The following is a 25,799-nucleotide window of genomic DNA, read 5'->3' on the forward strand; positions in this document are numbered from 1 at the left end:
ATAATGAGTTGTTATTCTTAAGAATTTCATAAACTGGCAAAAAAAAAAAAAAAAAAAAAAAAGGAAAAGCAATTGCAAACCATAGGTCAGATTTCCTTATTCTTCTGTCAAACTACCTAAATGTCGACATGTTTGTGCTGAAAAATAATTGAGAGAAAAGCCATTAAGGAGAATGTTGTTCAGGACAGGTTTATTTCCAGGACTGTATTTTGATCAAGAATCACTCGGTTTCCTGTAAATAGAACCACATGCAAGCTAAAGAGACTTGGGAAGACAGAAAATGATTATGAACACTGAAATAATGGCTTCTCTGAGTAAAATGAGCGGCCTTTGATGTTTTTCTCTTGTTCTAAGGCCAGCTCGGGTGCCATCGACCTCAAGATTCCTGAATCCACGTGTAGTGTTTTTTGTTGTTGTTGCATTGGTGTTAATCGTGGCAGTGATGGCAGCTCTACTGCTCTACTTCTTAGTTTTTGGTAAGTATCAGAAGATTAAAAGTACCACTTTTTAGTCTAAATAAATACACTTTCAGATTAAAAGTCTGGCATTCTTTAATGGTCACCTTTATTTCTTAATATAAAATAATTATATATCTTACTTATATATCTTATTATATTTTTGTTTCTATATTTTCCCTCAATTCTTACTTTTTCTCTTCTCTCTTTTGATGTTTTTTAAGTATAATAAACACTATTACCCAGGCAAGAATTATTATAGCCAAAGGAAAAAAGTCTTGGTACTTTTCTGATACTATAATTTACATATTTTGTGTTTTTTTATTGATACAAAGATTTCCCTTTTCATTAATAACCTGATAAAGTTGTAAAAATGCAATATTGCAAAGAAACTTAAGTTTCAACACCTAAAATCTGGATGTACCTAGGTACTTGTTAATTCATGATCTGTCTCCTGAAAAACACAGTTTTAGCAGCTGAACAGTTTCAATAGGAGTTGAATTTGCAATTAAGTAGGAGAAAGGGATAAAAGCAAATTTTAAAAAGAATTATGTTCTTTTGTCATTTGTTTCTTATTTTTTCATTATTACATTACAAAAGTATAGAAAACATGGACAAGAAACAAATAATGTGAAGAATGCATATACTCTGCTCATTCATAAACAACTATCCTTAATATCTCAGTGAATATTCTTTCAGATGTTTTCATGTAGATAAGTAAAATGTGTCAAATTTCACTTGATAATCTATGCTATAATTTGCTTTTTTCACTTAAAAATATACTTTTTAAAAAATTTTAGCTATGTCTGTTAATTCTTTAAAACGTGTGTGGAGATGTGTGTATAGGTGTGTAGGTTTCTGTGAGTATGGAGAAAGAGTGAGAGAGAACATAATTTATCGTATGTCTTATAGTAAATGGGCTAAAATGCTTAATTATGCAAAAGGTTGAAAAATTCTCAATGGTGCAATACAAGTACCTATTTTAGAAAAACCAGTAACTAGGAATAATCTTCAGCCAATCTAATTGTAAAGATGTGGCTAAACTTTCCTTTTGACTACATTTTGCTATCTAATCACCTGGACTCAACTATGTCTAGGCAAATTACAGAGCTCAGCAAAAGAAATATCAAGTTTTAGATTAAATTAATGAATTTTCACTCTTAATTACACTGTATCGTCACACTTAAACACAAAGGGAAAAGTCTAGGCAAGTGTTCTTCAAAGTGTATCCCAGTGACTATTTATGGTCCTAGAAAGACTTCTCCATCTACCACAAAGATCTACACAACCCTTCCCCCATAATCTCTGATTCTTTCCTGTGATAGAGGTATTTCTCTGCAAAATTTATGCACAATGATCAAAAAGCAGGGATTTTTCCTGAGACAGATTAGATTAGATTCATGTTTATAGTGTTTATAAGATGTGTACGAGTATGTTTTAGGGATTTTTATTTCCCTCACAGTTGAATATATCCTCTGGAAGACCCCTTTTGATGAAAATAATTCACACTGGACAACTAGATATCTTATAGAAAACTTATTTTCTAGCTCAGTCCAAAAAACTAATGACAAGTCACTAAGTCCTCTAAAAAGAATATTGTTTGAAATAAATTTTAAAACTATTCAGATTTACTTTGGGTTATTCTTCAATTATGTTATAGACATTCATTAATATTGCTTGAATGAATAAATCTGTAATCACGAATCTTCCTAAAATATAGTTAGAATAAAAGTTATAATGTTTCTGATCAATTAAATTTCTCAAATAATATGGCTCTGATTTTTATACATCTTTTGAAGTTCCAGCTTTGCCAATCTTTCTTAAAACTGAAAGAATACTTTTATTATAGTTACATTTATATTCTTTAAGGGAAGCAAAAAAAATTAATCATGTAATGTATCTTCTAATAATCCTCAATACACTAAATATTAAAGTACTTACTAATGTGAGACTGATTCTATCTTTTCTTTGTTTTACAGATCAAAAATCTTACTTTTACCATAGCAGCTTTCAAATTCTAAATGATAAATATAGTGATGAATTAAATTCACCAGCTACACAAAAATATAGAAATTTGAGTGAAAAAATTGAATCTATGGTAAGTTAACATTTGTCTTCGCTCTTTATTTTATTACATAACAAATATGATAATAAACTTATTATTTTGTGATACATTTGTGATTGCTAGATGCTCTGCATATTTTCCTCCCTTGAATAGAGAAAGATGTATTTCTTTATGTTTTTTCCAAGTTAACTTGCTGTTATACTGGTTATTATTCATATCTTTTTAAGTCATGAGTAAAAAATGTTACAAGGGTCACGACTAAATACATATATAATATATAAGTATATAATTGTAACTTCAAAGATTAGAAGTCTGTTTTTTGTGCAAGTTGACCATTACTGCTTTTCTTGAGATCGCCTTCTAAAATACTTTTTATTTTGTCTTAGTTTCCCCCCGACCCCTTATCCTGCTGAACATACAGGCAGTTGGTGTTAAAAGACATCTTTGTATAACAACAATAGCATGTTTGGACAATATCACACTTTGGTTCAATGATAGATATAGAAACTATACAAAGCAAATTTGGGCTCTTATTTATTTGAACAGGCCCACAGTCTGCTCTCCAGAAAACTTCACAAATGGACTCTTAGTATTTATTTATCATCACAGACCAGGGCCTGGCTTTCAGCCCTGCAGAGTCAGAATTGACCAGTTTTAAGATTGCTCACTTACCCTTACCTTTTTAAGAGCCCAAAGAATATAACTTATTCCAATGGCTCTAAAATTTTAGCATGTAACATAATCACCTGGTGGTCTTGTTAAAACACAGACTTCTGGCCCCTGATGTCAGTTTCTGATTCAGTAGGACTGGGGTGGACCAAGAATTTGCATTTATAACAGGTTCCCAGGAGAAGCTGATGCTAATGGTACAAGGACCACACTTTGGAAACCACTGAGTAAATCTATAATGAGAACTATCATGGCTGCAGGAATGAATCATCTACTTGTCTAACACATTTTTCCCCAGAAGCAAACTTTATTGGGAGCCAAGTTGAGAAAACTGCTTGGTGAGCATGGAATTAGATAGAACAAGGGAAGTTAGGTATATTATTTAAATGTTTAATGACATTAGAATAAACAGCTGAATCAAAATGGTTTGGAAAAAGAATTTAGGCCAGGAGGCAGACATAGGATTAACACTGGGGAACGTGGGATTATTATGTCAGAAATGGGAGCCTCCTGTTCCTGCAATAAACATTTGTAAGCATCAAACCTGCCAAATGCTGTGAACATACTAAAATGGATAATGGATCTTGCCTTCGTGGAGCTTAGTCTAATATGGGAGATTAAACAAGCCTGTAAATACTTAAAATCAAAATATATAGTTAGCACATGACATGAAAGCAAAGCAGACATGAGTTTGTGGTGAGAGGATAAATTTATACAATCATGAAGATCAGAGATGGTTTCTTGTAAAGACGACTCTTCAGGTTGGCTGTAAGGATGAATCGATGACACCACAACCTAAGTCAAGGGATAGAAGAGAGAAGGTGCTTAGCCCACAAGTTTAGACATTATTTTGTAGGCAAAAAGTCTTAAGCTGGAGGCAACATCATGGGAACAGGATTCAAAAGATTTGTGTTCAGAAATGTAAAAATTAGATTATAAAGAGAAGAGCCTGCACAAGGTAAGATTAGTTGGAAGCTCATTACGGTGGTCCAGAAAAGAGTCAAGAAGTTAAGAGCTGAATTAGGGAATGTTACAAAAAATGTGGAAATGCTGATAAAACTTCCATCTTAGGGTCACCAAAGCAATCTCCTCCCAACTTACTGCTCTCTCCTACTAACCTGTTCTGAGAAATTAACAGACATATTTAGTTCCATCATTTGTATCATGAGATCCCATTGTTTGGACTTCTAACCAACAGACATTCTTAAGTTTCTTAAAGAAACTACACTTCAGGAGGCTAGTCTGAGGACAGTTATTCATAATGAAGTCCTTACATCCACACAAAGACATCTTGTAATGTTTCAGCTGTGTTCTCAGCTTAACAAAGGGAACAAACTGAAAGGGTGTGTATTGAGAACAATCCCAGCTTCATTGTAGGGAATTAGAACCCAGCTATTTGACATTACAACAAGATGCCAGAGATGTCTTTAGCCCTAAGAAGGTCACTCACTCAGTCCCTGCCAGACAGATCAAGTATGTTAGGTTGGCTCATTCCTAATAGAGCTAGCTATGTAAAATCACAAAAGGCTAATTTGAAGAAAAATAGCATAAGAAAGCATATGTTCAGCAATTTGAAAAGTATGAACTAAAAAATGTCTTTTATAAAGTACTACCAGCACCTTTGGAAGATACCCAATAAGTCTTTAAAACACAACTCCCAATGATAAAAAATTATTAAACTTAAAATTATTAAATATAAAAAAGATTAAATATTATTAATTAACATCTTACATACAATAGTGTGTTTGTTACAATTAATGAATGAATATTGATAACATTGTTATTAACCAAATTCCATATTTTATTCAGATTTCCTTAGTTGTTACTTAATCTTCTTTTCTGTTCCCTGATCCCATCCAGGATACTACATTACATTGAGTTGTTATGTCTCCTTAGGCTTTTGTAGCATGACAATTCCTCAGATTTTTCTTGTTTTTGATAACCTTGACAGTTTTGAGGATACTGATGAATATTTTGGAGAATGTTCCACAATTGTTTTTTTTTTTTTTCTGATATTTTCCTCGTGTTTAGACTGAGGTTATATGTTTTGGAGAGGAAGACTGCAAAGGAAAAGCATCATTTTCATTACATCATATAAAAGGGGTACATATTATCAACATGACATCAATGTTGACATTGATTACCTGGTTGTGGAAGTGTTTTTCAGATTTCTATGTTGTAAAATTACTTCCTCCCTTTTCCAAACTATATTCTTTGGAAGAAAAACCCTATACGTCAGCCACACAAATGAGTGGAGGAGTACAGAGTTATTATTTTAATATTTGAAGAATAGTTAAAATTCTTCTATTTCTCCATGTATTTATTTATTCAAGCACTTGCTTATGTTAATATAGTGGTCTATGCATTTTAAACATCTTAATTTCTAGATTACACTCCAAAAGTGGCTCAGTTTACATTTTCATTAGCAGTTCATAAGTATTCATAAATATGCTTATTTCCCCACACATTATTACTAGGCATTGTAAATCTTTTTAATTACTAATCCAATAAATGATAAGTGATATTTCATTATCTTAATTTGTAATTCTTTAATTACTAGTAAGATTTAATCTGCCTACATATATCAATAGGTCATTTTTCATGATTTTTAAAATTTCCTGGTTATGACCTTGCCCATTTTCTTATTGAAGCATTTGTCTTTTTCATATAAATTTGAAAAAAAACTTTCTTACTTAAATATTAAAATTTACCTGTTCATGTCACATGTATTTCTCTAATATGTAATTTGCCATTCAACTTTGTTTATAATATAGGGTCTTTATGCCAAATATATTTAATACCTTTGTGTAGCCAAAATTATCAATTGTTTTCTTTCTCACTTTTGTGCCAGTTTAAACATATCTTTCTCTACTCCAATATACTCTTTAACATATTCACTCACATTTTCATTTTTTACTTTTATTATTTCATTTTTATAATTCTATCTTTGATTCATCTGGAAACTTTTTTATAGTAAAGTAGATACCCAGCTTCCCCCCTCCCCCCCAAAAATAGCTAAGTGGTGATACCAAAATCATATGCTAATTAGTGCAATTACTTTATTTGTCAGGCTACTTTTAACATACATTAAAGTTCAATTCCTTTTTTTCTTTTTTCTGTACTGTACTTTCACTGATTAATCTTGCCTTACGAACTATTTAGAGTACTATGGCTTTATAATATACTTAAAAATTGTCAGAGCAAGATTTCCCTCAAAATTTTTCTAATATATGATTTTTGTAGTTAATATACATTTATCCTTCTATAAAAAGACTTTTAACATTTAAAACATTATACAAATAGTTTAATACAGTGCTTAATAGTTTACATGGCACTTTCACAAAGATATAGATATAACCTTCAGCTCACCACAGCCATATGAATTAATAAATCATTTTTATAGACAGACAAGCAAAGACAGTGAGATTAAGAAACGTCAAAGGCCATTCTGCTGGTAAGTGGTAGAACCAGAATCCAAATCAAGGTCTTCTAACCTCAAATTCAAGGATCAAACCATTTCTCAATGGTAACGTGAGTGCCATCATTATTCTTGTTCCACAGACAACATTGTTATATTTAACGAGCAGTGAAATAGTTCCAGGACCTTCTATTACATTAAGCAATTCACTTTTCTTTTCTCGTTCTCAGTTTACTCATCAGTAATTAATCATTGGGCTAGATTTTTATAGTACTTTCTAACTCAAAACACCTATGATTTTATTATTGCCATTTGAAACATTCATACCATCCATTAAACTGTTTTTCTTATTCTCTCTGGCCCCTCTTTCTGTGTCCTTTACAGACTCACCTCCCTCTATATTGATTGCCATTAAATGTTGAAATTCCCCAAGGCTTTGACCTATACCCTCCTCCTTTCTATCTCTAGATGATCTCATCTATGGCCATTACTTCAACCAAAACTTATATACTAATAACTTACTCTATCTCGAGCCTAGACTTTTCTTTTGTACTTCACATATTTTCATCCAACTGCCAACTTGGTACCTGTACTTGACTGTTTTTAAAAATCTCAAATACATTATGTCCCAAAACCAAACCCACGATCTCCCCACACCATCCTAACCTTCTTCCAACAATTCTATCCTCATTAATGGCAATATCATTCATTTGGTTTTTCAAAACAAAAACCTAGAATTCATCCTTGAATTCATACTGCTCTCTGTCATTCCAAATATTAAATTTATTACTACTCCCTGTAGGTTTTAGCACCAATATTTCCCTCAAATCCATTTATTTCTCTTCGCATCTGCTACCACCATGTTCATCCAAGCCATCTAGTCCATAATAACAGCATAATTTGAATTATTTCTTTCCTAAAATTGATTATCAATACACAGCAAAAAATACTGTCCTTGAATTAAAAATCTGATTATATTATACTCTTATTTAAAACACTTCAGTAACTTCCCATTATTTTCGATAAAGACTAAATGTTTCACACACAGACCTGCATGGTCTGGCCTTTCCTATCGCCCTCGCCTCTTTGCTCTCTAGGCTACATACTTGCACTGGCCTTCTTTCATTCCTTAAATTCAACCTGTTTGTTCCCACTGCAGAACTGTGCATGTGCCGTTTACTCCACCTGTGAGGCTTTTTTCTTCTTCTTCAAACTAATTCTGATTCTTCCTGAAGATATCAGCTCCATAATTATTTCCTCTAAGAAGATTCTCTTATCTCATTTATTGGATCAAATTCCTCTACTATAATGCTATATTTATCACAGTTACAATTCTACGTAAATGTGGATGATAATTTGATTTGTGCCTGTTTCTCCCCATTAGGTGTAAGCTCCATGATGGCAAGGACTATTTTCTGCATTTATAAAATAAATTTATTTGTTTAAATTAGTTTCAAGTATACAATACATTGGTTAGACATTTATATTGTTCATAAAACGATCCCCCCCAATTGATCCCTCCCTCCCCTGGCCCTCCACTTAGCCATCATATTAATGCTAACTGCATTCCCTCTGTCATGCTCCCCATACCTATGCTCAACTAACAACTACTAATTTGTATTTCTTTAATACTTCTCCCCATTCTCCCAGCCCTCAATCTCCTTCCCCTCTGTCCATCACCAAATTGTCCACTATATTTGAGTCTGTTTTTGATTAGTTTGTTCTTTTTGTTCCTTAGATTGCATATGTAAGTGAAATCATATGGTATTTATCTCTCTCTATCTGACTTATTTCACTCAGCATAATAACATCTAGGTCCATCCATGTCATTGCAAATGGTAGGATTTCATTTTTTTAATGGCTGAATAATATTCCAATGTACATATGAACCATAATTTCTTTATCCAATCATGTGTTGAGGGGCATTTATGTTGTTTCCATATCTTGGTTATTGTAAACTGTGCTGCCATGAATATTGGGGCGCATAGATGTTTACAAATTATTGTTTTGGTTTTCTTTGGATAAATATCCAGAAGTACAATTGCTGGGTCAAAAGGTATATCCATTTTTAATTTTTTGAGAAAGCTCCATACTGTTTTCCATAGTGGTTGTACCAATTTGCAATCCCACCAACAACGTATGAGGGTTCCCTTTTCTCTGAATCCTCACCAACATTTGCTGTTTTTTGATTTATTGATGATAGCCATTCTGACGGGTGTGAGGTGATATCTCATTATGGTTTTGATTTGCATTTCTCTGATGGTTAGCGACATTGAGCATCTTTTCATATGTCTATTAGCCATCTGCAGTTCCTCTTTGGAGAAATATCTGTTTAGGTCTTCTGCCCATAGTTTAATTGGATTCTTTTTTTTTTTTTTTTTTGAGATGTATAAGTTCTTTATAAATTTCGGATATTAACCCCTTATCAGATGTATCATTAGCGAATATCTTCTCCCAGTCTATTGTCTTTTTGTTTTGTTGATGGTTTCCTTTGCTGTACAAAAACTTTTTAGTTTGATGTAGTCCCATTTGTTTATTTTTTCTTTTGTTTGTCTTGTCAGAGAGTTTACTGCCTATGTTTTCTTTTAAAAGTTTTATGGTTTCAGGTCTTACATTTAAGTCTTTAATCTATTTTGAGTCTATTCTTGTATACGGTGTAAGAAGATGGGCCAGCTTCTTTTTTTGCATGTATCTGCCCAATTTTCCCATCACCATTTATTGAAGAGACTGTCTTTACCCCATTGTATATTCTTACCTCCTTTGTCATATATTAAGTGAGTGTATAGGTGTAGATTAATTTCTGGGCTCTCTATTCTGTTCCATTGATTAACGTATCTGTTTTTATGCCAGTACCATACTGTTTTGATTACTATAGCCTCATAGTATAGTTCGATAACAGATGGTGTGATACCTCCAACTTTGTTCTTCTTTCTCGAGATTACCATGGCTATTTGGGGTTTTTATGGCTCCATATAAATTTTAGGATTATTTGTTCTAGCTCTCTCAAAAATGCCATTGGTATTTTGACAGGGATTGCATTGAATCTATAAATTTCTTAGGGTAGTATGGCCATTTTAACAATAATGATTCTTCCTACTCATGAACACGGTATATGCTTCCATTTATTTGTATCTTCTTCAGTTTCTTTTTTCAATGACTTATAATTTTCTGAAGATAGGTCTTCTATCTTCTTGGTTAATTTGATTTGCAGATATTCTAGTTTTTGATGCAATTGTAAATGGGATTATTTCTTAATTTCTCTTTTTGAAAGTTCATCATTGGTATATAAAAATGCCACTGACTTCTGAATATTTATTTTGTAACCTGCTACTTTACTGAATTCATTGATCAATTCTAACAGTTTTTTGGTGGAATCTTTAGGGTTCTCTATAAATAGTATCATGTCATTGGCAAATAATGAGAGTTTTACTTCTTCCTTTCCAATTTGGATGTCTTTTATTTCTCTTTCTTGTCTTATTGCTGTGGCTAATACTTCCAATACAATGTTGAAGAGGAGTGGTGAAAGTGGGCATCCTTATATTGTTACTGATCTTAAGGAAAATACTTTTAGCCTTTCCCTATTGAGTATGATGTTATAGTTGTCATATATGTCCTTTATTATTTTAAGGTATGCTCACTCTATTCCCATTTTGCTAAGAGTTTTTATCATAAATGGATGCTGGATTTTGTTGAATGCTTTGTCTGCATCTATTGATATGATTATATGCTTTTAATCTTTTGATTTGTTAATGTGGTGTATCACATTGATTTGCAGATATTGAACCAATCTTGCATCCCAGGAATAAATCTATCTTGATCATGGTGTATGATATTTTTAATATACTGCTGAATTCGGTTTGCTAATATTTTGTTGAAGATTTTTGCATCAGTGTTCATAAGAGATATTAGCCTATAGTTTTCTTTTTTTATATTGTCTTTTCCTGGTTTGGGAATCAAGGTAATGGTGGCCTCATAAAAGGAGTTAGGGAGACTTCCCTCTTCTTGAATTTTTTTGGAATAGTTTAAAAACAATAGTTGATAATTCTATGAATGTGTGGCAAAATTTTCCTATGAAGCCATCTGGTCCAGGACTTTCATTTTGGGGGAGGTTTTGATTACTGATTCTATTTAGTTGGTAGTAATTGGTCAGTTCAGATTTTCTGTTTCTTCTTGACTTATTCTTGAGAGATTGTATGTTTCTAAGAATGTGTCCATTTCTTCCAGATTGTCCAATTTGTTGGTGTATAATTGCTCATAATATTTTCTTATGATCCATTGTATTTCTGTGGAGTCCATGGTTACTTCTCCTCTTTCTCTTATTTCTCTGTGAATTCCAGGGAGAAATTCACAATAATTTATTGGAGTAATGAAAGAAAATACTCAGATGTTACTCTACAGGTATTTTTTCCTTGGGCAAGGGGGAACAGGAAAAGAAGAAACTTAGGTTTTCATTCTGTAACATATTGATCGACACCCTTGTTCAGTTTTATATCAGCTGGTCCCACACATATGTGTAAAGATATATTGAGTGAGATAGCAGTAACAGTAGAACTCACTGGGCATCAGTGTACATATACCTGCTCTCAGTAGATTTCAATTTTTATGAATGACTGTTACTGAAATATGAGGATTCTAGACTATTCTAGAATACAAAGATAGCATTGTCACTCTCAATTAGTCAGGAGGGAAATATAAAATAGTTTTTTTTTCATTGTTTACTTGACTTTTGTCCAATGTAATAAAAGGGTCAATAATACAATTTTTTTAAAAAGTGAGTGTCAAAATAAACTCATCTGACCCTTTGAACACAGTAATAATTTTGAAGGAAGGGGAATGGCCAAAGGTTGACTATAAAGCTCACTAAAAATAAATGCATAGCTTCTGTAAGTTGTGGTCATCAACTGTACACACAGAAATTTTTTTAATACATTTTTTACTGTTCTCCTTTTAACGATGAGGAAATCAAAAGGAAGAAAGGTTACAAGGTTTATTCGATTTCTCATAGCAAGCTAATTTATCTCTGTGTTCTTTGTCTACTGCTCTTTCTACTATCTTACTGGCATCCTCTTCAAGCATCTGCTTACTGATTTTCTACCAAGTATTTAATAAATTCTAATGAAAGAGTCAATATTTCTACTCACTTTGTGAAATATAGATTTTTATTCATAGGCCTCTTCTTTTGTTCTTTTATATAGATATATCAACCAATTAATCAACTTGCTTTCTTTATGTTACTTATTATCTTAGCCTTCACCAAATTTCCTCTTAATGTTTCCACATAACAAAAATGTCATAATTAAAGTGAATTTTTAATATTTTGATCCAGTCTAGCCTGTACAATATCAAATCATGAATTAAAATATAATTATAAGAAACATTTATCCAAATTTTAGCAGTTACTTCAGCCTTAGGTCTGTTCCTTTTACTTCTGTTAAAGTAAAATAAAATTAAAGTCATTTTATTAAATATCTCATATCATATTAATAAACATGTTAAGACTCATCCTTCTATGTGATTAACTGGAATATAGTTCACCAAATGACAGTAACAGTTAATTCTAGATCATAACATTTTGGATGACTTTTTTCTTTCTTAATACATATTAGTATTCCTTGATTTTTTTTAAAAAAAGAACATGAATTATTTGGATAAAACATAGTCTCATTATTCTTAAAAATATTCAAGGCCTCTCTAGAAAGAAAAAAATTATCATTTTGTCATACAGCTGGTTAATCTGATATCTGCCAATGACTGATAGAAAAAAAGTAAGATATAATATGTTGTAATAGAGATTGTATAAACTTTATAATTTCAAGAAGATTGGATTCAAAATCTGGATTAACGTAATATTCAGCATATTCCTTTACTTCCTAACCTCCATCTTTTCATGTCCACCTTTACCTTGGTGCAACTTACACAGTACAAGCAAATGAAATCCACTCTCCATTATAAAATCTCCGCAAATCTGACCTTGCATCTTGGAAGAACTGTTCCAGTCACAGAATCACTCTTAGTTCATTGTGGAGCTAAACTTTATACCTCAAGGGGCCCATCCTTGCTGGGACTGAGCAATGATTCAGAGAGATAACTAAGGTTAGGTCAGGAAATTACCAACTGATGCTAAAAATAACCTCTGAAGCATAGGCATTAATCAGAAATAGCAAGAAAAAGACTGCTCTTTGTTTCTCTACATGCTTCTCTTCAAGGTCTCCATTGTTACTCATTTTAATTTGGTTTTGCCCATTTGAAAACAGTTACAGGAACACACAGTGTAAGCTGTGTCAGTGGACTTAGTTCCTAACCCAAACACCTAGGAACAGACGCCAGATCACATAACATGAGCACTCAATGAGTGAAATATCTGGTGTGTTTAGAATGACTCCTAGTAAAGATGCATCCTGTCCAATATCATCTTTGTGTAATAGAGCAAGAAATAGACGCTGCATTAAAAGTTTAGATAATCTGCTTAAATCAATTCATGTGTTCTGAAATGGAATTGAACTAGACTGAACTGAACTAATAACTCAAGTCCCTATTTTTCACTAACATGATTCCCATGTTGCAAGATTGGGAGCAAGAACTAAGGAAAGGAAAGACTGTAATGACAGAAGGGTTTTTTCCCCCTTTCTTTCTACAGATTACTAAAACATTCAAAGAATCAAATTTAAGAGATCAGTTCATCAGAGCTCATGTCGTCAAACTGAGGTAAGTGGAACGATATAAAAAATACATAAGCTTAGATACAATTTGGTGCACTTGACTTTGGTTTATAACATGGATAATTGAGATATACACACAATTTGTTGCAATATTATGAAAATAGTATTACGGGCAGCTTTAAAAACAATGCCAAAACAAAACCAAAGCATGCTACATATTATCTATTTATTTACCAATGTAAATGACAATATTACTTTAAGTCATGATAGGAAAAGGAAGAAAGGGTGGAGAGAGATTAGGGTGAAGGTACAGTAACAGTGCTATCCTATTGTATAAAGCCAGTGGCTACCATTCACAATGCAGTCTACGAAAACAATGTCCCCTGGAACTGTGCAAGGCTGTGGTCCTGGGAATTTTCATCCAAGATCAGAACATAATAACCAACATCAAAAGTGGCTTTTGGGTTTTGTCTGCCACAAACGCTATAATCTAAAGGATTCTGTGGCAAATCCAACTATGTCTGTCATGAATTCATAATAGAGGAAGTAGCAGCATGCATGCTGGCTATTTGTCATTCCTGCATTAGTTGAATGTGTACCTATTCACATGATAAGACAAGCATTTCCAACTAAAATAGTCACCCTTTACTGACCCTACTACAAATACCTCAAATGCTCACATTGTTCAGTCTATCAAATATTATGCAAAAGTTCTTTGGAAGAAAGAAGATTTAATTCTTTCTCAAATACTAATACCACAGGAAATTACTATTTTTTTATCCTCTGTAGAGTCTCCTAATAAGTACCAAGGAGAATGGAGCTCTGGTCAGATAAGTTTTGCTGAGGGGTTAGAGGAGTAGGAAGAGTCCATGAATAAAAGTAATTTTCAGAAGGCATTTCAATTATTTCTGTTCACATTTGCCTTAGTACTTTCTTGTGAAAGGTCTCTGTACTAGCCACTAGCTCTCAAACTATGTATGACTGAATGAACTATCTGTATTTTCTTTCCTTTTATTTATTTCCAAATCCCCTGAAATCCCCCTTCTGACCCTACCACAAAATGCCAATTGTACTAGCCAAGTTCAACAATGACAACATAGGGAATATAGACAATAGTATTGAAATAACTGTATATGGTGCCAGGTGGGTATTAGACTTATCGGAGGGATTACTATGTAATTATTTAAGTGTCTAACCACTATATTGTACACTTGAAACTAATATAATACTGAATGTCAACTGTGATTGAAAAAAAATGGCGTCCAAATCAAAACTCCAAAGGAATCACATCACTCCTCACTTTGGACTTCTCAACAGTATTTGACATTGTTGGATATTCAATCTTCCTTGAAATATTACCATCCTATGGTTTCTATGACCCTTCTTATCTCCTTACTTACTCTTTTTCCATTTTCTTTGCTAGCTCTTATTCCCACTCTATGCATTTTTCAAATGCTGTTGAATGTCAAGCTGTGCTACAAGCCTCTCATCTTCTCAGTTCTTCATTCTCTCCTTTCAGTGGCTTCATTGACACCTACATGCTCATTATTCTCAAAGTCATATCTCTGAGACAGAACTCTCTCTCACCTCTAGACATGAATACATACAGCCATCTACTTGATACCATCATATGTATATCTTGCAGACAACTCAACTTTAACATGTACAGACTTGAATCCACCCCCTCACAAAATGTTACTCTTCTATTGTTACCTACCTGTATAAATGGCAGCACCTTCAATCTAGTTTCTCAAGAAATATGGGAGTCATCTTTAATCCCTGTTTTTCTCTCAATACATGTTATATACATATCAGAGATATATCTATTTTTGATATATAATGGATATATATGTACATGTATACATATTTATATGTGTGTGTATACATATTTTCTTGTAAGTTATATATACATAATGAAGTTTACCAAACTTTCCTTTTCCTGATTTCCTCCTACCATTTTCATTTCTGGGCTTATCTTTCACTACTCTCTACCTTTTTCTTTACTCACCATTAGAATTTTTTCAGTTCTTCACTCTCCCTAACCTAAGACCTTCATATAAACTATTCCCTCTTCCTGAAATACACACACACACATTCACACAACCCCTTTTCCCCATATCCTTTCATTTTAAAATGAAATGTGTTCATGGAAAATCTGAGATACAGTAAGTCCAACAAATCATTGCCCTTGAAAAGCCGGTTTTTATTCACAGTTTTCAAGAGAAAGGGGCAGGACTCTGATAGGCTTGTTATGAAGATCAAATAAATTAGTAGCGTAAAATAGTCCTCCTGTTTGAGCTTCTATTTATAGGTTTATCATCATTCACTAAGGATTCTTCTTTGAATTGCATATTCATATCCTTTTCATTTTTTATTGCTTGTTACTCATTTTCTTACTGAGTTGTATGAGTTCTGTACTTATAGTACATACTAATCATTTGTCACTTTCTGAGTTGCAAATACATTCTCCCTGTCTATAGCATATCTTTATATTCTGTTTATGGCATCTTTTGTTGTAGAAAATCAATTGTAAAATATCTTAAATAATTCTTTCTCCTCACATATATAAAGATATTCCCCAAAATTTTCTTGTAAGTTTTAAATTTTGCTGTTTATATTTAGGTGTTTTGTTTGTGTATGGCAAGAAGCAGAAATTTAATATATTTTTTCCATATAAGTTATTTTCTTAGATTTATGATACCACTTCTATGAGATATTGTTGAGGTATGTCTGTGAGTCAGTTTCTGGATAATCAATTCTGTTCCTTTCTATTTAGTTCAACAATTATGTTATTCAAAGTAACCTCACCACTATAAATGTTTCTCCTTGTGTAATATATTTTGAGGATATATTATTAAGTGCCTATGTGTTTAGAATTGTTATATCTTTTTCATGAATTCTTTTATTAAGGTATTAATCCTTTTTGTCCTTAAATAATTATTTTTATTTTAAAGTCCTTATGTCTGATACAATTATGGCCACACTGACTTTCCCGTGATTATTTTTCAGTAAATCTTTATCCACCCTTTTATTTTCAACATTGATATATCCTTATAGGTTAGATGTTTCTCCTAAAACAAGAAGACACTTAGATTACATTCTAATGCATTCTGACCATCTTTGCCTTTAACTGGAGAGCGTAGTCAATTTACATTTATTGTGATGAATGTTAAATATGTATTTATTATTTCCATATTATTGTGCTCTTTATCTTTTTTTATGCTTCTTTTTCCTACTGTCTTATCTTCTTTCATATGACTGAGTTTTCTTCATTTTCTCCTTTCAGTAGTTTAGAAGTTCTATATTCTATTTGTCATATTTTAGTGATTATCCTTAAAATTTAATCAAGGAGAGTTGGCTTAATTCATTGCCCTTCTTCCAAATAATAAGAAAACTTGGAATGCTTATTCATGTTGTTATGTTTCAGTTCACCTTATTTGTAATGCCAATTAGTCATTGAAATTATATTGTCAATGTTTTTTTAGATCACCAGTTAACCATTTGTTCCATATTTTTTTCTGTACCTCATACCCTTCTTCTGGGTTGATTTCCTTCTTACAGAATACTTCCTGTATAAGTGCTTGCATGGAGTACATGAGTAATTAACTGTATTTTTGTTGTTGTTGTTCTACTTTGATCCAAAAATGTCTTTTTTTTTTTTTTAGTTTCATTCTTGAATAATACTTTAGTGTGGATATAAAATTCTAAGTTGATAGTGATTTTCTCTCAGCATTGTGAAAATAAAATTATATGTTGTCTTCCACTGTTGCCACTGAGAAATTGCCCTTCAGTCAAAAATGTTCTTTGGTGACTAGTTTTTGTCCATTGTTTGAAATCATTCATTTATCTTTGGAGTTCAGAGTTTCATGTAATGTATTTGTGTGTGGGTTTTTTAGTTAGTATGCTACAGACTCATTGTGATCTGAGGCTTCTTGTCTTCATAACTTTTGGATGATTCTAATTATTTCTTTTAATATTACTGTTCCTTTATTTTTCTGTGTTCTTCTTTAGCACTGCATTAGGAAAATATTAAGCTTTCTCCTGTTTCTGATCCTCTATCTTTTTCATCTCTTTCTCTGTGTTACATTCCATGTGATTTCTTCATCTCTTTTAGTTAACTAATTTGTCTTCAGCTTTGCCTAATATTCTATATAACCCACCTATACAGTTTTAATTTCAATTATAAACTATGTTATGACCTTATTTGCCTGTCTGCAAGTTCTATTTGTTTCTTTAGAGAATCCTGGTGTGATTTGATAATACCCTTTACTTTTCTCGTATTTATGATTTCTCCTTTTATGTCATTAGCCATTCAAATATGTTTACCCGTAACTTTATTATATAAAGTTTTTGAGGATGTTCTTATTCTTCCAATTCTGTTACCTAAGCAAAAAAGGGTCTGTCTGCCTGCACATGTCTGAGTCAAAGAAAAAATACATGCAGGTTTTGCAACAAAGAAAGTAAGATTCATTGGAGTTGCAGTATTAGAGACACAGACAAGCTAATGCTCTTAACAATCTGCTCCCCTTCCTCAGGTGTCTTGGAAATACAAATTATATAGGGAAAAATCAATCCTCATGTAAACTAAGGGATTTAGGGGCATGGGTGCTACTGATTGGATGATTGAACCAGGCTGGGGTAATTGATGATTATGTGTGTTTCTGGAATCAGCCATGGCTCGATCTCCTCTGTTCCTGTGCCAGGGGCTTGTTCTCCCTCAATAGGCCTGGAGCTGAACACCTCTACAGCTAAGATATTTTCCTTAGTGTAAATGAAACTTATTGTCCCTGTGATTAAAAACGTGAGGCTCAACAAATCTTATGCCCTAAGACTTAATGATTAAAGAAGCAGTTATAACAATGGTAGAAGGTAGAAAAAGCAAGTAAGTCATAATGCAATTATCTGGGCAAAACCAGTTTGAATTAGAAAAAAACATATTAAAGAAATGAAATATAGTTTATGTGAGGTTACAATTCAACTCACGATATATTCTTTACCATTGAGGTTGTATCCTTATTTTTAATCCGCTTTAGAACTAGGATCCTATGCAGCCTGGACTTAACACACATTTGCCAGAGTATTTGTTTCTAGCAGACACTCAAGGAGTATCAGCAGAATATAGGCTATTTGGAGGGGGTGGGGTTAATTATGTTAAAGAGAAAACCACAGGCCCAAAATGGTGTCATTCGTGCTAAAAGCCCGATACCAAACCTAGGTTTAATACCTGATCTACTTGCAGTTCCAACCTATCCCAGAAATGTAATCTTAATCAATCAATCTGGTATTTTCTGGTCAAGCACCAATGAAATTATCAAGTGGACCCTCTCTATCTCCTCCCAAAAATCTTTTCCATTTCCTTCCCCCCAATTACCTGGTATGAAAATAATTCTTTCTTTTCTTTTGTTAATGGCTCCTTTGCCCCACCCTATAAAAACATTCCAGTTTGTACAACCCCTTCTAGTTGCTTGATGGGATGCTATTTGAATCATGAAAAGCTTTTAAAAGCCAGTTAGATATTCAAGTTTATGTAGTTGATTTTTTTTTTAACAATTTCTTAAAGTTTCTGGGACCATGATAGTATAAATGCAAATCAAATACTTTATGCAGCCAGGCTCATGATTATGAATTCTTTTTTCCTTCCTGACCTGGACTTCCTAGACAAAGAAACTTCTTTATTTTTCTTTTGTGAGATGATAAGCAGATTTTTTTCTTTCTAACCCATGCTTTCACTGAGGATTTAGTTTGTTGAGAATCTTGGCCTTATTGTGAAACCTCATGTCCATCTCCCTATTTTGCACTAGCCCAAGCCCTCATCTCCAGAATCTAAATGCTAAAACTCAAGCCTGTTTTATATTCGCGTGTTTACCCCATAATATTCATGTTTTTTATTGTTGGTCTTCCAAGATTTCTCTTACTTTCATGTGACCTCAGTTTTGCATTTCAAATAGAATTTCTATTTTTCTAGCATTTCCGATTGTTTTATTTAAAAAGTTTTTTTTAATTTAAAAAGTTTTTAATTGTTTAGGCTTTCATGTTGCTAGATATGGAAGTTATAATTACTTGGTTTTTTTGTCTGCTTCTCCTTCTAAACTGCAAGATCCATAAGAATGACAAGTGTAAATTTTGGCCATAGCAAATTTCTGAATCTAAAAATAGTGCCTAGCGCAATATTTATTAAGTAAATATTAAGTATCTGAAATGAATATTATGGCAGAACTGGCAACTGACATGCGAGAAGGAAGCCTAGAGTGAATATGAGAGCATCAAAACCAAATTTGCCTAATGCAACTTTTCAGAAAAGAAGGTATCCAATGTTCAGCAGAGGAAGTATTTTACATGATAATTTACATAGAAGGAAGTAGAAATTGATGTTAAATAATTAAGCCATTAGTCAAATTATCAAGGTTTGTAGTGATGAATATCTGTGGTTAATTGAAATGGAGATAAAATCTTAACATATGACTACAAAAGTTAAAATTTGATTTTGTAGCCACATGAATGGATGGATGCAGGTACCAGAAATTTAGCTCGAGCCTCTAAGCCACATAACTTTGGCAATTCAGCCTTTGGTTACTTTAATGAGATTAGAGGGGGGAGAAGATTTGTGAAGTCTAATAATAGGTAATACTTATAGTACACTTCCTGTATACTATGTATTCTTTCCAAAAGCTTTGAACATATTAATTTATGTAATCTTCATAAAAACCCATTTTAATGTGAGGAGAGTTAGATACAGAAAGATTAAGAAATAAATAGTTCACCCCATGTCAAACAGTAAATGGCAAGGCTGTTGTTATTCAGGCTCTACCATTCTGACTTCAAAGCTAGCTATACTGAATAGTGGGTACAATGTACTACACATTGAAATAAAATATTTGTGAGATAGCATTGTGATATATCATTAAGAGGCAAACACTGTTATGAGAATCTGTTCGAAATTTAAATACCTCACATGAATTTTTTAATGTTTATTGAGAAAGAATATATAAAGAGAAGAACAGAAAATTATCATACTTATTCATTTAAAAAATATCTTTATGGTTTTCAGGCAAGATGGTAATGGTATAATAGCAGATGTTGTTATGAAATTTAAATACTCTAGACAAAATAATGGACCAACAATGAAAAGCAGAATTGAATCCGTTTTACACAAAATGCGGAATAACTCTGGAAACTTGGAAATAAACCTTTCAACCGAGATAACATGCAAGTACCATTTTTAATACCATTTTATTTCACTATATCCTTTAATTTAACCAGTTATAATTCATGTTTTAATTTAATGAGAGACTGACCTTGTTTTTTCCACTTATAATTAAACGTCATGAAAATATATTATAAAGCTAGATATAATGTATAGCCCTCTAATATAAAAATACTAAATTTAAAAACCATTTAGCATACATATAGTAAATTTTATTTGCTAAAATTTTTAAATTCATTTTCCCTTTCAATACTCCTTATGAGGGATGTTGTCAGATGTTCAACTTGTGGGTATGTTACAGGAATGGTAAATAGCTGTACAAAGTCAGAGAACAATTTAATTAATAATCCACCTCTCCTAGAACAGGGCATGCAGTTGGAAGTTATCTGGTAAATACTTGTAGAATAAGGAAGGGAATTAGAAGATTTAGCAATATCTTTATCTTCTCTCTGAAAATCATGTATACCTCAGCCTATCTTTTATTTTTTATTTTTTGCCTTTTTTTTAACCTTATATAAAAAATTAACACATCTATTAGAAAAAGTTTAGAAAAATTTATGCCAAGATGGTAACAATTATGGGGATTATGAGCTTCAGATTCAAATACTATCCAGCTACATATTTCTTCCCAGATGGCCTAAATGTATCCAAAAGTGAGCTCACCTTTACACCCTACTCCTAGTCTACTTACCACTGCAACCTGCCCTTCCTCCTTCCTTCCAATTTTGGATAATGGCGCCAATACCCACTCAGTCTGCCAGGTTAGAAATCAAAGTTCAAAATCCTTCATTTGGCCTATCATGCACAGCTTAAAGGTTATTTCCTCATGGAAGCCTTTTTGGATCCCTCCGACTAAGTAAGGCTCTGTGTGCTCTGCTTTCACAGTATTTAGCATGTTTCCTTTATAGTAATGTTGTCACATTTAAGTACCTAAGCCTGTCTTGAATCTATGTCCATTTTCTTCTATCCCTACTGCTATCACTCAGGTCCAAACCAACATCATTCTTAAACATCTGCACTAGTCTCCATACTACTCCCCTTACATACTTTCTTTACTCCTTCCAATCTATTGTTCATATATTGATCAAAGAAATATTTTATAATGCAATCTCACTTAAAAGCCTCTCACAGATTCTCACAAACATACCCCACCCTTGCCCACACACACCTCTGTGAGCGGGATATCATATTTCCTGGTTTGCCGAAGACAGTTTTAGTTCATGTCAATTGTCCAAGAATCATTATTAATATTGCTCCCTAAGTGTCCTGGTTTGAACAATAAATGATATGGCCATCTCATCTAAAGCATTGCATGATCTGGTTCATACTTACCTCTCCAGCCACTTACGCCACTCTCTTCCTTACTCACTGTATTCTAGGCACACTTACATTTTCTCCAGCGGCCAAGCTCCTCTCCCTCCTACCTCAGGGCCTTTGCACACATTGTTCCAATTTGTTATAACACTTCCTAGATCACCCATGTGCATCCTTCAGGTCTTATCAAAAGTATTGCTTTCTAATAATTTTCTAACTTCTATTACTCAGTTATTTACCTTTGTCACAGATTCCTTCGTTAACCTTAACATTTATCACAGTGGAAACTACAAAATTATTGACGTGACTTTTGTACTGATTGTCTTCATCCTACTCTATAAGCTTCCTAAAGGCAAAAACCAGTCTGCCTTGTCGATCCTGTCTTTCTACTCCCCAATATCTAGCATCTAATAGATACTCCATTAATATTTGTTACATGACTAATAGAAAAAAATTACTTAAACTGTCCCTAGAATTTAAGGACATTTCTTCAACTTCGTGATATACTGCTAGCTTAGTAAACCATGATTTTCTTATAATAAGCTCAAGATTAAAGGATTTTAATGGCTCCCACACTGGACTGGTATTCAATCAGATTGTTTACCAACACTTAGGAAAACAATTTGAAATCTTTTGGTAAACAATCACTGCACCACGTCCACAAAGTTGTCTCCTCAGCCCCTCCTAATCCTCTCATTCCTATCCTAGACTCCCAGCTCCACCCCCTGCAACTGAAGAGTTAATGCCCAGCACAGAAAGGACTTCTAAGACACTGCTCCAGCACCATGGCTGGTTGTATCCTTTCTGACTGGCTGACATTCATATGTCACAGTTTGTTTAGTCCTCAAATCTTATACTTTTATTCTTTCCCCTCATAAAAGCTAGATAATTGTCCAGGTTGTTAGGGGAATCAGGATTTGAAGCCATCTCTTGTTCAGAGAGGGAAAAAGCAGTGGTCAGTTCTTTTCGTTATCTGCCTCCAAAAGGTGTTTTTGCTCCTGTGACATTTACAAAGCAGATGTAATACTCAAGAACTTTTAAACTTCTGGCAGCAAATAAGCTTGCATAAATTGATTTTAGAGAGCATAAAAACCTGTCTAGGAAGTTTAGGTTTATCTAATAGGAAATAAAAAGCTAATTTCTCATTGAAAAATTTCAAACAGGGAAGGATATGATGTGACATACGTTTTTAGAAAAATCAGTCTGAGAAAGTAGAGATGGATACATTGAAGACAAAGTAGAAGCAGGAAACCCAGTTTGAAGGTTTCATAAGAGTGTAGATATCAAATGATGAAAGCACAAACTAACGTAGTAGTCATGGGGATGGAGGATGGGGCTAATTTGAAGGAGATATAAAGGTTAGAAGATACAAAATCTGGAAACCAAAGAGATGTGGAAATGATAAGAAAGGAAGAGTTAAAAGATCATTTCAGATTTCTAGCTACCGGTGGAAGTTGTGTCATTACTGAATGAGGAGCATAGGAATCTGTATTTTAATAGCCCTATGATTCTGAGTATGGTTGTCTGAGGACTAAGAAATTATGGTAAAAAAAAATGATCTTACTGTATTGATTTAACTCTCACTCTTTTTTCTTTTTCTTTTTCTTTTTTTTTTTTTAATACCAGCACTTACTGACCAGGGTACAGCAACTATGTTCACTCAAGGTAAGTTTTAAAATTATTTTACAAATACGATTTACCAAAATATAAAGAGTAAGTGTTCAAATCATTTGTGTTCTTTGTCAAGGCAGTGTCTACTGAGGTGGTGTCTTTATTTTTAGTTAATTCATGTGGGTTGTTGTTGAAATGTTGCTGATTCCATTGGTCTGTGGTGTGATATTCAGGTTTTCCCCTCCTTTTTGAAGAAAGAAGTAGCAGTGGCATTTTCTACATTGAGTTTGATCTCATGAAAAATTTCTTGGCAGCTTTAGGAAGATTTCCTGCCTTGATTCTATGGTAGCATTTCTGTAGATGTGTAAATTATGTTTGGTGACACCATTTATATGGCTTCTCCTAACCACTAGAATAGCTTGCTTTGTTGTGGATTTAGGTTAATCATAAAGTACAATTAAAAATTATAAAAAGTATTGTCAGTCTTTTGTCTATAATCTAAAGGAAAAGTCATTACTTTCCAATGTCATTCTGTATACTCTTAGGCTAGGACAGCATAAATGGTACCCCTAGAAAACATCAGTCAGTCTGCTGATAAAATATAGTTAGAAATTAGTTCAATGTACCTAGATAGCTGTTCTATCTCAGATACTTAAGTGACATTTACAAGAGAATGCTACCTCTATGGGTATTTTTTAACTTCATTATATATTTAGTCCATGCTTCCTTTTAATAAAAATTTACTAAAGCAAATTACTAGAGAATTTGGTTGGAAGACACAACAAATGAACCTATGTTCCATGTGTATTCGTGACAGAAGTCTGGTCCTCTTCTATCTGAGAAGGCTGTTTAAAAAAATACCTTTTGATGGTTGTCCTATTGAAGAAGTGTCACTACTTTATAGCTAGTCCAGTAATAGAAATTTTTGGTGATGATGTACCTCTAATTTCTTAGTAATAGACTAAACAAGAGGAAATAAATCATGGAAATAGGAGTTTAGAGGAATTAAGTGATCAATCCACCCCAGCCCATTTCAGCTTTGGCTACTGGAGTGCTCACGGGCTCTCTTAAGATGTTTAAATAAACCTCATGAATACTTAGAAACCCTGTCACCCTTGAGAATATTGTGTGATAATTCCTTTTCAAGTTTCTTCTAAAGTAATTCCTTGAAAGTTGCTAAGAGTAGATCTTAAGTATTCCCATCACACACGTGCACACATACATTCTCACACACACACACACAATAAACTATATGAGGTGATGAATGTGTTAATTATCTTGATCTTGGTCACCATTTAACAATATATAAGTATATCAAATCATCACCTTGTAAACTTTACATATATACAATTATATTTATCAATTATTCCTAAATAAATTTGGGAAAGGGGAATGCAACTTCTGACTTATCCTCTGGTGTGGGTCTGAGAGTCAATATTTTTCAGCTTTGAGGTATAATCAACAAATAAAATTATAGGATATTTAAAGTGTACAATGGCATGGTCTGATACACACACATGTATACACACACACATATATACACATATGTAGTAAAAATATTCACCCATCTTGTTAATTAACACATCCATCACCTCACTATTTTTTTAGGCAAGGTTACCCTTGGTTGACCTCACATATTACAAGGACCTTGTCAGCTTACAATCCATTATTATTATTATTATTATTATTATTATTATTATTATTATTTTACACCTACAGCACCTGGTCTTCCTAGGTGGTCTCCCATCCAAGTACTAGCCAGGCCTGAGTCTGCTTAGCTTCTGAAATCAGATGGGATTGAGCTTGTTCATTGTAGCATGGCCATAGACCACCACCTCACATTTTTACTTCCTCTTTTTTTTACTAAGAACATTTAAGGTCTACTCTCTTAGCAAATTTCAATTATATAATACAGTGTTGTCAACTATAGCCACCATGTTAGACATTAGTTCCTCAGATGTTATTCACCTTATAGCTCAAAGTTTGTACCCTTTTACTAAATTCTCCATATTTCACCCACCTCACAAGCCCTGGCAACTACTGTCTACTCTATTTCTATGAGTTTGACTTTTTTTAAATAAATATTTGATATATAAGTAATACTATGTCTTTGTCTGGCTCATTTCACTTAGCAAATATCCTCCAGGTTCATCTATGTCATTGCAAATGACAGGATTGTCTTCTTTTTTAAGGTTAATATTCCATTATTCCATTATGCGTATATGTGGGTATATGTGTGTATATACAAACTACAGTTTTTTGATCCATTTATTCACTGAGATATATAGTTTCCACACAGCAGCAACATTTCTAATAAGCTCCCTGGGGACACCCATACTGTAGGTCCAAACGCCACACTTTGAAATGCAAGGCTATAGAGAAGATGAAAATTTCCTAGTGAACT

General features: G+C 33.0%; 1 protein-coding gene and 1 pseudogene across 1 annotated transcript in view; one reads left to right on the forward strand and one right to left on the reverse strand.

Moving 5' to 3' along the window:
• Positions 1-349: 349 nt before the first annotated feature.
• Positions 350-25,799, forward strand: part of TMPRSS11D (transmembrane serine protease 11D) — a gene marked incomplete at its 5' end in the record, with an annotated part of 35,209 nt that continues 9,759 nt past the window's right edge. Inside the window, 5 exons of the mRNA XM_036226489.1 lie at positions 350-476; positions 2,435-2,553; positions 13,245-13,312; positions 20,315-20,472; positions 23,411-23,449. Coding sequence (XP_036082382.1) covers positions 350-476; positions 2,435-2,553; positions 13,245-13,312; positions 20,315-20,472; positions 23,411-23,449 — 511 coding nt within the window. The remainder of the gene's footprint in view (positions 477-2,434; positions 2,554-13,244; positions 13,313-20,314; positions 20,473-23,410; positions 23,450-25,799) is intronic.
• On the reverse strand, positions 25,106-25,224 carry LOC118609274 (annotated as a pseudogene).

This window comes from Rousettus aegyptiacus, unplaced genomic scaffold, assembly GCF_014176215.1.
Source record: "Rousettus aegyptiacus isolate mRouAeg1 unplaced genomic scaffold, mRouAeg1.p scaffold_m13_p_10, whole genome shotgun sequence".
NCBI classification, from domain to species: Eukaryota; Metazoa; Chordata; class Mammalia; order Chiroptera; family Pteropodidae; genus Rousettus; species Rousettus aegyptiacus.